Source organism: Nicotiana attenuata, chromosome 7, assembly GCF_001879085.1.
Source record: "Nicotiana attenuata strain UT chromosome 7, NIATTr2, whole genome shotgun sequence".
Taxonomy (NCBI): Eukaryota; Viridiplantae; Streptophyta; class Magnoliopsida; order Solanales; family Solanaceae; genus Nicotiana; species Nicotiana attenuata.
The window spans coordinates 52,595,917-52,611,590 of NC_031995.1; the positions used below are offsets into that span (position 1 = coordinate 52,595,917).

General features: G+C 34.8%; 1 protein-coding gene across 1 annotated transcript; it reads left to right on the plus strand.

Moving 5' to 3' along the window:
• On the plus strand, positions 528 to 11,345 carry LOC109229097 (importin subunit alpha-9). Its single transcript, XM_019394415.1, has 11 exons — positions 528 to 887; positions 1,367 to 1,592; positions 2,735 to 2,888; positions 3,307 to 3,409; positions 6,636 to 6,820; positions 7,079 to 7,158; positions 8,274 to 8,424; positions 9,512 to 9,593; positions 9,685 to 9,743; positions 9,826 to 10,131; positions 10,891 to 11,345. Exons 1-11 carry the CDS (start codon positions 836 to 838, stop codon positions 11,053 to 11,055), a joined length of 1,563 nt encoding a protein of 520 aa, XP_019249960.1. The 5' UTR covers positions 528 to 835; the 3' UTR covers positions 11,056 to 11,345.

Genomic DNA, 15,674 nt, shown 5'->3' on the forward strand with positions numbered 1-15,674 from the left:
GTCAGATTGATGTATAAGTACTTTTTGACTTATTAGGAAACACTCAAAGTGTTTATAAGCTAAAATAGCTATAAGTCATATGGTCACCCCCAAGTTATGATTTTTTAGCTTATAAACACTTTTAGTTTGACCAACGTTTTTACTAGTTTATTCTTAATAATATTTTCTATTTTTTTGCCAAAATAAAATTTCTAACTTTCTTTTCGTTACATATTCGTTGTTCATATGTTTCTTTATAAAGAAACTTTTTAATTTATTTTAAGGATATTTTAGTTATTTTAATAAAAGAACAACATACCAAACACATCGACCGAGTATTATCAGTTTTAGCACGTTTATCCAAACACGTAAATGCTTATTAAAAAAATCAGTTTCAGTACTTAAAAATATTTTCAACATTTTAAACTAATCAGCTATTTACAATCAACTAATCTAAACGGGTTCTAAGGCTCCCGCTATAAATTGCATACAACTTTATTTTGTCTATATCAGAATGTTTTTAGGAAAAGAAAAAATTGTGACACCAAGACAAAAAAGAAAAAGAAAAAGAAAAAGAAAAAAGAAAACGCATTAAGAAAACCGCACCCAAAATGCGCTGCTGGAATACACAATTTTCCCTAAAAAACATAGCTGCTAAAAATCATGGTTAAATTGAGTGCAAGAAATTTTATGCTTTCTGAAAACCAGGACATTTTGGTACTTGGAGCGCGCGAAATAGAACAATTGTAGAACCCTATTTTTTCTCGTTTAATTCAAACTGCCCCCCACCCCTTAAAGGTATCATCTGCTATTCACAGAATCCCAATTCGAAAAGCTTCGTTGGGTAATCAAAACAATGGCAGATGAAGGTTTGATTTCTCACAAAAGAGAACCTATCAAGTCCTCAGGCATGTCCTCTCCTTTTTTTTTCCCTTTCTATTTTGTTGTACTTTTTTCTGCATTAGAAAAAAAGATTATCTTTTTGGAGTTTTATTTTAGTAGGCTTAAATGTAAAGACCTATTTTTTATCTGTGTGGCTAGTGGTTTGAATCACAAAAAGAATAAGCTTGGTTGCGTTATTCGTTTGTTTTTTTTCTCCTTTATTAGCTCAAGAAAAGTTAAGCAATTAGTTGAATAGTGAAATGAATTATTTTGTCATACTTCTTCTGTTCATTTCTCCTGATTGTTAAAGTTTTTTAGTAGATTATGGTGCCTTGGAACAAAGATTGTATTGTGACAAGAGTTAATGTTAGTCTAATATGACAACCGCAAGAAAAATTTACAGCAAGATTTGAGTTTGCTTATGTTCTTTTTTTTTTGAATGGTGTCCTACCTATGCTATTTCCCTTTGTTTCTGATTGATTAAAGTGTCCATCTCGGTTTTCAGTTGGCAATGCTGCAGCGCAGAAGAGACGGCAACATGCTGTTACGGTAGGGAAGGAAAGAAGAGAAGCGCTCATGCGGACAAAGCGTCTATGCAGAGTGGGAGTTAGTGGTGATTCTGATGATGCCTCTCTTGATGATGCTGATATGATGATTGAAGAAGAGCAATCAATATTGGAGGCTCGGACTTCGTCAGCCGTGGATGAATTAAAGCTTGCTGTTGCCTTCCAGTATGTAGAATAAATTTTATTTTGCTATGAAGAAAGTTTTGGCTGTGGACATTGTTTTTTTTTTTATTTTTTTATTTTGTTTTCTATCTTAAGTTTCGGTTATCTCGTAATGACTCTGTTCTCACACCTATCAAATCTATTCCAACATCCATGTTTACTAGTTCTCTTTTCCTTTTGTCGTTCTCACTCGTTGGAAGTGAGAGTTAATAATTATGTCGGGCCATCGTCTTAACAGAATGATTCACACATACCGTACGCAATAGATGTGTGTGTATTTGCCCTAGTATCAACACCAAACCTAAAGTGTACCAATGCAATTAAGCCTTAATTTCAACTAGTCGTTACGCCCTATTTTGCTTTTATCATGTTTTTTTGTATGCTAAGTGTACATGGATTTTATGAGATTGTAGGTCTTTTAGAATAACTTATGTGATTTTTAGGTCTAACTCGTCCTCTTTTAACACCATCAATCATCATAATGTTGCATCTGCGTGCATTTGAAGGTCTATGTAGGATATTACCAAACCATCTCAGACAACCTTCTTTCAGTTTATCCTTGTTGTGTGTTATCCATAACTTATAATGGATGTGATCGTTTCTACTCCGGACTAATCTTGTATAACTGCACATCCAGATCTTATCATCTATAATCTTATGATATTCATCTGTAGAATCCAGACCTCCTTCCCTGCTTTCATATAACATAAGGCTCGGCATTCATATAACATGCGGCCCAACATTCATCTAACTTTTATGATGTATTTTTTAGTTTTAGCAATTTCATAGGAATAAGTGTGAACCAAAAGATACGTTATTAAGTATTGGAAAGAAATAAACCCAAATAGAATGAAGTGGATGCAGAGGATTCATATGATTGCTTGCAACATAGTTTGGGATTGTGGCACAATATTTGTTGTTGTTGTTGTTGTTGTAGTATTTCAATATATGGATTGCGTGGTCCTTTCAAAGCCTTCCTTGCCATTGATCTTTGAAGCTCTCCCTAGCCAGTGGAGGGGGCCATTATAAATAATTTCTGCTGTATTTTTCGCCGGTGATTCACAACAAAGCATTATGTTGGCAGTCGATCATGCCATATGTTTTTCCTTAAAATTACTGATTACGTCAAGTCTTACTATTTCTAGGGGTAAAGGGGAAACACAGAAAAGGGTGAATGCTCTTCGTGAGCTGAGACGCCTTCTTTCTAAGTCGGAATTCCCTCCTGTTGAAGTTGCCCTACAGGCTGGTGCTATACCTCTTCTCATTCAGTGTCTTTCATTTGGCTCTCCAGATGAACAGGTAAAAGAATTTATTAAGATCGTTTACTGACCGTCAATATAAGGAGTTTTGAGATCTTCTTGACCTTTGACATGAAACCTAGCATACTGGTATTAGAGTAACCTATACTTTTGACTTTGTTGGGGAGGCGCGTTGTGCTTGATGGAATATTCTTACTTTTTTTGATTAAATTCTTGTGATTCTTGTTGTCTTGATTCCACACAGTAATACAGCTTCTCGTAAGTCGTAACTAGTTATACACATGTTACTGAATCATTGTAGAAAAAATGCATATGGAAATTTCTCTATCTCACGCTTGGTAACCAAAGCGATTTATAGTGGCTTTCACTTTTCCTTTTTAAAAGTAAATGGAAAAAGTTTCAATTACTTGAGACCTATATTCTGACAATTTCTTTCCTGGGTCATTGTCTTGCTGTAGTTGCTTGAGGCTGCTTGGTGCCTTACTAATATTGCTGCTGGAAAGCCTGACGAAACCAAAGCTTTATTGCCTGCATTACCATTGCTTGTTGCTCATCTAGGAGGTTGGTGGAAGCCTCTCTCTCTTCAGCGTGATTTTCAAGTATACTTGTCAGTTGTACTATGGAATTACCATATCCAGCGTCAAGTTTGTAGTACATAAGATACAGAAAGTATTAACAATGTTACCTGTGAGTTGCTTAGTTGTTCGAGGGGAAGGAGGAGTCTTCTTCTTTCTAAAACACTTGCAACTATCATCTCTACTTTGTTTCTGATCTTAAGGTGTGCTCCTTATTAAGGAAATAAACACGTGACAGCTCATAAGTTCCTGCCATTTTTATCTCTTCTAACTGTGCTCTATATGAGCAAGTCTGGATTCTATTTTATTGTTCTTTGATGTTAAGTGAGCAATATTATCATGAATCTTGGATATATGCTCATCAAGAAAGGATTCTCTTCATTACTTAGAATAACTAAGTTTACAATATTTTCGTCCTTTAGTTATACTGTTCGTTTGAACATAAGTCTACTCTTCTTAATGGCACTACCTTGAAGGCATGTTGTTTAAAATATCGTCTAAGGATGGCCTCTAGTTCTTTGTTTTAATGGTAAGATTGTAGCTTGTGATGTCTGGGTTAGGTGCACGTCACGAATTAGAACCCGGCCGCACACAAAAGCCTGATATTTAAGTGTAGACGGGTGGAGGGCAGGCCCATTATCCATTGAGTTTCGAATCTTGCATGGACCTTGGGGATTTCTCGGTTATAAAAAGAATATTGTATTAGGATTAGTTTGTTTTCCTAAAGCCGAGGAGAAGCAAAAGAAGAGAGGAGGTTTTGGGAATGTTCGGCTTGATTTTCCACTTTCGATGTTGGGGTTTAAATAATGTTTTACTTTATATATGGTCTAAATTAGGAAAGCACGTATCATAAAATCTTCTTATTTAAGAAATAATACTATTTACCTAATTACAAAGATTGCTGTATAATTTTTACAAATAACTTGTTTTAGAAGATGCAGTCAATTTTATGGCCGTGAAATTTTGTAAGAATTCTAGTTGGCCAACTGTACTGATGACTCATTGCAATATATCTTTGACTCAATCCTTTGCCAAAAATCTATTTCTATACTCCCTCTGTTTCAAAAAGATTGGCATTATTTCCTTATTAGTCTGATTCAAATAGATTGGCGTCTTTCAATATTTCCTTAATAAGAAGCATTTATTGCCACACAAATGCTATGGCAGGTTTCAGACCACAAGTTTCAAAAGTTTTACAGCCACACAAATGCTATGGCTTATTTAACACCACATATCTCAAAAGTCTTCCCTTCTTTATTAAAGTTTGTGCCAAGTCAAACTAAGACAATCTTTTTGAAATGGAGGGAGTATCTTTCATAAATAATGGGATTTGAAGCAATATTGTAGTGTAGCTTAATTGTATCCGTCTTCCTTTAAATTTTAGTTCCTGAAGAAACAACTTTTATGATATTTGCTCACATGTGGTTACGGCCATGGCCCAATACTGTATCCACGCTTGGTCTTGTCTTACATCTTTGGCTTTTACTTTTCAAGAGACACAATGACCTCCAATTAAGATACAATTCCTGAGGCCACTTGTCTATCTGAGGGAGAGTTTGCCTAGCCTGCAGTAGAATACCCATCAAATTATACATGTCCATTGTTTTCATAATATAGTCCATGTCACAGAGATTCCTTGATATACCTGAGAATGCAGATTAATGCATTCCCATGACTGTTATAAGAAGTCGACATAGTGGCTAACCAGGCTAACGGCGAATGAGATGTCAAGTTGTATGATGTTGAGGTAATAGATGCTGTGAACAAGTCTCCAATATAGACCAAGGTCGTTTAAAGCCTCCCCTTGTGCTGGAACAAATTGAAGATTTGGAACCAAATGATGACGAAAATGATACGGAATTTAACAATTAAAATAAGGAAAGCAATAAAAGATTGAAGTGAGACCTCAAATTGAGTTAAGTAGGCAATAAAAAGGAAAGAACCGATTTACCTCCTAATTAGAATCAATATTAAACCAACACTATAGGTCACCGTCAAGTGGAATTAGAATTTGCTAGTCTTATTAAAAGCCAAAAGCGCAAGAAAGTAACAAGGGACCTACGGCTAGAAGCGAGAAGTGAGAACCCAGATGCTCATTAAAAATTCAAGAATCGCATTGCACATTTAAGTAAATAAAATTGTTATAAATGCAAATACAGTACTAAACATGCTCTTATCTCAATATAAAATGAAAAATGACGCATAACCCTTAGGTAAAACAATTATAATAAAAAACAAACTTTCATGTTTCCAATTTTGTAAGTCCTTAAACAATAAGAAAATCACTATTGGAACGTCATCATATTCCTCATCAATGATGGTTAAGAACTTAAGATCATCTTTGTCTTCATTCTTATATTCCTCATCTTCTTCTTCCTCTTCCCCTTCGAAATCTTTGTTTACTAATAACTCCATTATCTTTTCTTTCTTTGTTCCCGCAACTTCTTAATCTGCATTATGAGATATCTATCATTTCTCCGCTTTCTAGACGTCAATTGCATTTTTCTTAGCATATCCCCAGATTGAGTTTGACTTTAACCAATTTGCAGCAAATCTTGAATGCTTTCTCTCTTGACATTTGAAGTTTTTAGTTTTTCATCATCTGTGTTTTAGCATATACAAAGTCCCATATCGGGTATATAAGTGAATCCAAACAGATTTATAAAGGTTTTGAACCACTTCACTCTTGCTTTTAAAATTTTGGGTTGGATATTCAGATTTATTTAGGGTAGGCTGCCTACATTACACCTCCTTGAGGTGTGGCCCTTCCTCGGACACTGTGTGAGCGTGAGATGCTTTGTGCACCGAGCTGCCCTTTTTTGTTTTATTCAGATTATTTCTGTAGGTAGCAGGGCCAACCTATCTTAAGTCCGTTCGCACACTAGTAAGTCCATATTGGAGTCCAGGTGTGAACTTTAGAATTGGGTTATTGATGTTAGTGTGTCGACTTGTATAAAGTCCCACATAGGGTATACAAGGACATCCAAAGAAATTTATAAAGAACTTAGGCCACTCCAACATCACATAAGGTTTTTGGCTAGATGCTCAGATTTTTTTCCTGCCGTTTTTTCTATGTAACTAGATTATTGTTTGCCATCCAGTTACTTTTTTATTGAACCTTATTTTTTTTATTATAACTTATTAGTTGAGATATTATCTTGTTAAGACACATTTGATTAATTATTTACTTTTTTGTTTTATTTAATATGTAGAAAAGAGTTCCTTGCATGTAGCGGAGCAGTGTGCATGGGCATTGGGAAATGTTGCTGGTGAAGGTGAGGAGCTGAGAAATGTTCTCCTATTACAAGGAGCCTTACAAGCTCTTGCAAGGATGATGCTGCCTAACAAGAGGTCAACTGTGAGAACAGCTGCTTGGGCATTATCAAACCTAATCAAGGTTCTAGAATGAAGTTTCTTTCCTTATTCTGCAGAATTGCGTATTGTCTGATTAACAAAAAAATATTTGATGGCTGTCTGTACCATCAGCACAATTCATCTTTAGGTGACAACTAAAAGCAAATTGCCTTGCTTTATGCTAGTAATTCTATTTGGCAATCTGCTAAAGAATTGGTTTACTGTTACTTTTTTCACTTTTGATTGTATGTTTGTTCTGATTTTTTTGTTTTTGAAATATAAGATCATTTTTTCTGTGTAGGGACCAGATCCTAAAGCTGCGACAGAGTTGATAAAAATTGATGGGGTACTCGATGGAATTATTCGACATTTAAAGAAAGGGTAAGCTATTTTCAGGTCATCACACTGACATTGTTCTTTAAGTCTTTTATGACACTTAGTTTATGGACATCATCCTTCATCTGGCAGTTAGTGTTAGTGAATGCAGCATTTTTGAGTGCGTAATTCACGCCACGTAATTGGTTTATATGTGCTATATATATATATATATATATATATATATATATATATATATATATATATATATATATATATATGTATGTATGTATAAAAAATAGCTGGTGGTATATGTCAAAAGGATGTTTCATAAGTTGCACATTGCACATTTTAAATAAGAGTGAAGTTTTCATAAAGCAAGACAAGAAAATCATATTTAGTTTCTCATGCTTAGCTTGAGATAATGGGTGATGTGTGAATGCTTTTTCATGCACACATGATTTGCAGTGTGAATTAATTTCATGATTTCATCTAAATAAGCATATGCAATAAAGAGCATTGTGTGGTAAACTTGCTTGAGGCGCTAGTGTAGCATTTGATGCTAAACATCAATTTCTGGTGAAATATTAGGACCTTCACAGTGATGATCTTTCGTTCATGTATCTGTAATGTGATTATGAACAGAAATAGAAAACATATCTGTCTTACATAAATGGTTGTGATTGTAATTTTAAACAAGGAAAGTTTCATCTAAAGGTGAGAAAATTCTCTATATTGAATGGGTTCTTTTCTTTTATATTCCCCCCTTTTTTTTCAGATTATATGTGCGGTAGTTTCGGTGGAAGATTCATCTCTGTGTTGTTATGTTTAGTCACACTACTTATTGGGTAAATGCACTGCATGTATATCCCATGTTAATCATCAAATCTGTATCCAAAGAGAATAAATTTTATTGCATGCATATAAACACTTGTTTAAGTTTATAAACAAAAATGAAGTCAATACTTCTTTGAAGTTATAAAATGTAATCAACATTTATAATATTTCATTGGCACTGAACTTGCAAGATGAGCAATTAGATTAAGTCAGTTGCATATTACATGATAATATCTACGGAACTTGAAAAGAGAAGGACTTGCCCGTTTACATTAAATAGATATTCAAATTATGCTATATCTTTCTGCAATGTCTTTTGTAACTAATTTGCTGGGCACATCCAGAGATGATGAGTTGGCCACTGAAGTAGCATGGGTTGTTGTGTATCTCACTGCCCTTTCAAATGTTGCAACTACAATACTGGCAAAGAGTGATCTCGTACAAGTACTGGTAGAAAGATTGGCCGTGTCAAGTAGTCTGCAACTGCTTATCCCGGTAACATGCATAAAAATATAATGGCTTTAGTTTGTTTATGTTATCAGAATGATTCTTATTATTTGTATTCGTTGAGCTTTGAGAACAATCTCAGATAGAACTATCAAAAAGTATAACAAAAAAAGGACAATCACTAATGGAATAAGAAGAGATCTGACTTCAGTCTTGGCATTCAAATTGAAAGGATGGATGTTCTGGGAGTCTAAAGCTATTTGCTGAACAGGAAATATCTGTGATCACATTCAAAATAGTATTCCTTTTGCTTTTTTTTCCTTCCCCATTTCAATTCCGCTTTCTTGTTCTGAACTTCGGATTCTAATTGAGTTTTCTGTATCTCTTACTGGATCCTTTTTTGCTGCAAGGTTAATATTTTGCTTATGAAATCGGAGGATAAGATAGTAACGTATGTTATTTGTGTCATGACATGGAGGAAGATATTCTGGAAAGTGGTTGCACTAGTTTCTGATGTTGACACATGAAACTTTACTCACACGTATTAAGTTGTTAACTCTTCAAGCATATTTCCTGGAAACCTGATTGGCTAATTTTATTGAATAGTATTTCTTCTCTCTTAGTTTGTACTATTTGATTAGTGAATACTAAAATTTTGAAGTATTATATATGTAACCTTAGGAGGCAACTGCACTAGTTTAAATTACGGTCGTGTCAATTTTCTCTTATCAAAACAGGCTAACTGGAATCAGATTGTGGTCTCAAAGTATTGAACCCCCCTCCCGAGGGAGGGATATGCAAGAACCACACTTGCTCTTGTTAGTTCATGATTAAACATATGATTTTGCTCTAAGAACAGTTAAAGCAGAAAAAGTCTTATAACTAGAATAGATCCTGTAATGCTTTTGACGGCATTTTGGAGCTGGGATGGTAAATAATCATTAAATTTCTTTACTTCTAAAAAAAATCATAAAATTTCTTTGTCTAATTTCCTTTTATTTTAAGTTATGCTGATGGAAGACTGCATCTTTGTGTCGATCAGCATGATATGTGGTCATTCATCAATGTATGTACGTCATGGTAGTTGTATATTATCGCTTCAATTTTGGGTCTTTCACAACTATTGTTTAATCAGGTGTTGCGGAGCTTGGGGAATCTTGTGGCTGGTGAAACGCATATTACTAATGTTGTTCTTGTTGCAGGACATGAGATAACAGGTTACTTTTCCTTTTTTTTTTCCGGTCATATAAAGTATATGGTTATAAGCAAATGAACATCGAAAACTCTGACATCTTTAATTATTTCCAGACAATGCCATCCAAGCACTAGTGAAATGCTTAAAAGGTGAACACCGCATCTTGAAGAAGGTATCCTATTGGTACTTTATCTTTATATTTTTGATGTTTAGAGATTGTTATACTGTTTATTAGAAGTTCTGGAACTTTCCAGGAAGCTGCTTGGGTGCTATCTAACATAGCTGCTGGTTCAGTGGAGCATAAGCGGCTAATATTTTCAAGTGAAGCTATGGCACTTCTTTTACATCTTCTTTCAACAGCTGCATTTGACATAAAAAAAGAGGTAGCATATGTCCTGGGTAACATCTGTGTCGCCCCTGCTGAAGGTTCTGGAAGACCAAATGTGATTCTGGACCACTTGGTGAATCTTGTTCGTGGAGGTTGCCTGACTGGTTTTCTGGATTTGGTTAGATCTGCTGATGTTGAGGCAGCAAGATTGGGACTGCAATTCATTGAGCTGGTAAGCAGATTAATGTTCGTTGTTGATCAATCTTCTATTTGTTTTTTCCCCGAATGGAGTATGCAGGGTATGTTTTATTTGCCCCAAAAGAATCTTAATGAAAGCAGTAAAAAGGAGTTCTCTCTCTCTCTCTCTCTCTCTCTCTCTCTCTCTCTCTCTCTCTCTCTCTTTACTTGCATAGATAACAAATTCTCTCTCTCTCCCTCTCTCTCTCCACCCCTATGTTTATATTTACTTGAATAGATAACAACTGCTTTTAATTATACATTCAACTGTTGAGAGATTGTACTTTTAGTCACTCCAGTGTCAGATAATTAGATTATAATGATGTTGCAATGAGCAAGGAGGATAATTTATTCATTTCAAACATCCAAAATGCCATCAAGTTGAGGTCTAACTAGTTTTCTGTGTTGTTGCTTGACTTGACCGCAACTTGTGGCTGATGATTTGCTATCTTGTGTTGTTTCAACCAGGGCCCAAGCCAGAGTATAGCTTATGGGTTCAGCTGAATCCAATAGCGTTGGTCTAAACCCTGTATTTGTCTTAAGAAATTCATTGAATATATACAAGTCATCAATTTAGAACCCAGGAACTTAAAATGACTGATTCTGAACCCATAAGCTTCAAATTTTGGCTCCGCCTCTGGTTTCAATTATATGCTGACATAGATACTTGATGGATGATAAGTGTTTTAAGTAATGATTATATAATCAGAGCCTATTATTTCTTGGGCCAACTTTAGGGACTTCTCTTTGACAGGTCTTGAGAGGAATGCCGAACGGAGAGGGTCCAAAGCTCGTCGAAAGGGAAGATGGTATTGAGGCCATGGAAAGATACCAATTTCATGAAAACGAAGAACTCAGGAGCATGGCGAACGAGTTGGTTGATAAATACTTCGGAGAAGAATATGGGCTTGATGAATAGGAACATGTTCATATGCCAACTGATATGGTCTCTTAACTACTGTGAAGCTTGTGGCTCACCAAGGTGTGCATATATATTAGATAAGCAATTAGACGATTTTCTCGATATCTTGTGCAATTCGAATTTAGATTATCAAATTTTCAAAATGTACCTGTGTTGGATTGATAGGGTGTGGGGGTGTGCATGTACAAGCTTCCAATGTTGTATGTTAGCTAACACCAAAAAGTAGGATTTGCCAGTAGATGTGTTAAAGATTCACTATGTTTTCTTCCTGTGTTCTTTTTGTGGTATTCTTCCTCCCAAGTCTCAACTGAGACATTTTAAGTTCCTATTTAACTTTTGTCAGTCAATCCAAACCAGAAAGAAAATTGAACTATCACTTCTGTCCCATATAGGTGATATTTCCTAGTTTTAACAAATAACGAGACGTTCGGTTCTTAATTTTATTTTCAAAATATTCTCAAAAACTCATTGGATTAAAATATAGGGAAAAGGTCCAAATTTACTATTGTAAATAGGGAAATTACCAGCTATGTCCATTTATAAGTTGCTCATTACAAAAATTGGCCAATTGATAAAATATTACTAATATTAGCCAAATTAGCCAATTAGCTATTTGTAGCAAAAAAATATTAAATTTTTGCTTTGTTTTGAGTGGGTGTTATTAGAATAGATTGGGCACAACTTAAGGAACTTGAATCTCAGTTTTGGGATGATTTGGTGAAGTTTTGAGGTGGTTTGAATTGAAAATTCGAAGTAAAAGCTGAACATGAAAAAAATGATGTGTATCGCATTGTGTATCATTTGAGTATCACATATGTATCATATTTGTATCAATTGTGTATCACATGTATATCCATGTATACCTCTGTGTGTGATACATACGTGATACATGTTTGATGCATGTGTCGCAGAAGACTTTTTTGAACTCGATTTAATTACGAATTTTGATACAAAACCAGTCCAAATCACCTCCAATCTTCCTCAAATTTTGTATATTGACTTATCTATATATTTTCAATGAATTTCAACTATACCCATTGAAAAAGTTCCTTTTTTGTTTATATTTTGGAATATTGTATAGATTTTTGTATTTCATCACCTTATTTGCTACCCCGTCCATGAAATTTTCTTTCCGTCTTGTATCTGATGTTGCTAATCACGCTTAAAAATATGGAAGGTGATTTTTGCATGTGATTCTTTGAGAGAAAGAACCCTATTATTTGGTTTTTTAATTTTTGTTGGCTAGTTTTGGTAAGTCTATGACTAATGGCTAGAGGTTGGTAAGTTGAGATTTATTATGGACATTTGTGTAAGTTTCCCTTGTAAATAGATACAATAGTTTACATTTATCCTCGGTTATACTTTCGGTCTAAATATATCCTTACGGTTAAAGAAGTAAACAAATTTACCCCTAACCCTAAAGGTTATCCACGGTGGCACCTAACACCTCAATTAAAATGGGGTGATTTTTAAAAATAGCCAGATTTACAACTGGTCGTTCGAAAATAGCCCAATTTCAACAGTAATCAAAATTTAGCCACTTTTTATGTAAAGATAAATCTTAGCGAAAACACTGTTCAAAACCCGGAAAATACTCCAGTATATTATGCTAGAGTTCCAGCATAAGTATACTTGAACTCCAGCATATTATACTGGAGTTTCAGGATAGTATGTTGGAACTCCAGCATAATATGATGGAGTTCCAGCATAAATACACTAGAACTCCAGCATAATATACTGGAGTTCAAGCAAGTATAATGGTCCAGTATAATATACTGGAGCCAGCAAAGTATACCGGTCCAGCATAATATGCTGGAGTTCATACACAAGTGCACCGAACTCCAGTATATTATGCTGGACCGGTCTCTATTGCAGCAAAACGGTGGCTATTTTTTATTGACTTGGTAAACACTGGCTATTTTTGATTGACCAGTCCGAAAATTGGCTATACCGTAAAATTTTAACATTAAAATGCCACATAAGAGTCCATATCACCAATTTTTATAATTTCTTCTAAAATCTATTCAGCCTGTTTATTTCTTTTTCATTTGACTATTTGACCAGAAAATTTTCATTTCCCCATACAATTATTTTCTTACCTTCCGTCCCCAACATATTTTCATTTCCCCCCATTATTTCTCCTTTACCTTTCCATTGCTGACATCACCTTCACCGAAATGAAATTAATCTTTTTCTCCATTCAAGCCCTTCAATATGTCAACAATGATATTCTTGAAATATAACCAGCCAAACTCCAAAACCAATAGCTATTTTTCTGTTTCAAGCTCAATGAGTAATTGTTAATCAGTTTTCAAACTTGAAAACACCACAATTCCTAAATTTCACAATTTAATTTTCATACTAAACTTCAAAGATTGCAATGATTGTGGTGTCTCAATTTTTCTCTCCTTCAAGAAAACTTGTTTGGAGTTGTTATTAGAGCTAAAAATCAAATTCATTTTCTCATTTGAATAATATGCGATGAAATATTCGAAACCCACTACGTTCTTTGGGTGCCGAAATATTTTGGAACCCCATTTGATTTGTTGATTATGCATAGAGAAAATCGGCGGTGTGTTGCCATTTTGAGCTTCAAATCGTGAATCAAACACTAATTTGGGGGATTTGAGTGAAAAACGAACTTGACTTACATTTTTTAGGTCGTCTAAATTTAAAGCTCGAAAGGACTCAAGATACCTGAAATTTCTTGCTTGATTCCTACTGAAATGGAGTGGAAAGACAAATATTGGAGCTTAAAACGGGAATAATAACATTTGTGTTCAAAAAATTGAAAAATCACCATTGAAGGGTTTATAAAAGAGCTCGAGAACATAAGGTTTAAGTACTCTGATTCGCTGAAGTTTAAGCTAAAGTGTTAGCTGGGGTTTGTAGGGATATCTATGTTGAAAGTTGTGGTTACCATTTGTCCATTTGGTGAATGTTTTCGTTTGGAGCAAAAAAATTGAAGCCAAAATGAAGAACTCGTTGAGGAAGAAGAAGCAACCATTTTTGGGATTATTTTTAATTTTTAGATGTAGTAAATAAGCGCAATAAAATCTTATTAAAAATGGTGACATGGACTCTTACATGGCCTTTTAATTGAGGTGTCAGGTGCCACTGTGGATAATCGTTAAGGATAGGGACAAATTTGTTTACTTTTTTAACTGTATGGATAATTTTAGACGAAAAGTATAACGGAGGATAAATATAAATTATTCACAATAATACATGGATATATTTGGACCTTTTCCCTAAAATATATTGGTCTTAGTATAATTGAGGATAAAAAAACATACTGTATCTCATTGGCTTCCCAAATCTCAATTGTCTTTATACTAACTACAAATATTGTATACCGTACATGTTAACTTTATGTTCAATTGTCCATTTTCAGCAATATCAGTTACCAGTAGATATAAGATTTCTTAAGTGTATGTGTTTCTTTTAGCTCTATTTTCTTGAACAGAATAGAAAACAAAAAATATATAGTTATACTGATAGACTGAATGAGCTTTAGGCCTCAAATAATTATTTGGTGCAAAAAACAACTTTAGTTGCTAGATGATTATGTTTTGTATCATACTTTCTTTGATTTCAAGGCATGAATCTCTGTTGGCCCAAGTTCAGGTGAAGTTTTGAAGAATGACAAATGACCTCAGTCATGGACCAGGTCCATCAAGTGAGGTACAGTATTTATCAACCTAAACATGTGAGATACACGTGAAGGAGATAAGTCTCAGTGATCAAGCAGCAATATCTCATGAACTAATCGAAAAGGTTGCATATTGGAGGAGGAGAGAAAGTCTCCTCATAGGAAGAGGACACAATCCGGATAAAGGATAAGGTTGGAGTTTGTATTGTTCAAGGACTCAACTACGATGGAAGATCAACAATTGAGTCTCAATCAAACTCTAATTACTAACTCATTAAATAACAGTGATTGTTCTCTTTTACAGTTATTGCACAAACGCAGAAGTTAAACTAAATTGAGAGCAAAAGAGCGAGGCAATTGTGCAAGCAATTTATGTGAGATTCAAGTGTGCATTCCTGAAGCTACTTGGACAAGATAGAAGAACCAATTTCATTGTGTCTTTCTTTTATTCTAGTTTAATTGTAGTAGGTGTTTTAAAGTTGTACCTTTCCAGCTTTCATAGAAGCAATTGTATTAGGTACTTTGAGTATTCAAGTTAGAGTTGACTTGAAGGTGTCGCAACAGTTGAGGCTGTGTGCCACACTGGGATTAGAGTTTAATCCTTAGGTTTACAAGAGTTTTGTAAATGCTGTTTTGGCTCAGTGATTTTAGTGGATGTTTGGGAAAATCCTACTGAGTAGTAGGTCGTGGTTTTTTCACCTTTTGAGCCAGGTATTTTTCACGTAAAAATCTCTGTGTTCTTTATTTTATGTACTCTTAATTCCGCAAACAGTAGTAGTAAGTACACCTAGAAGAACCAGGTTCTTCTAGAGCGAAAATTGGGTACCACACAAATCACCCCCCTCTTGTGTGGTATTGACGTTTAGAACATCAATTGGTATCAGAGCGGGTTATCCTTGAAGAGGCTAACACCTTAGGAGAAGATCAACATGAGTGCACCACCTGGGAACTGGGAAGGGCAATC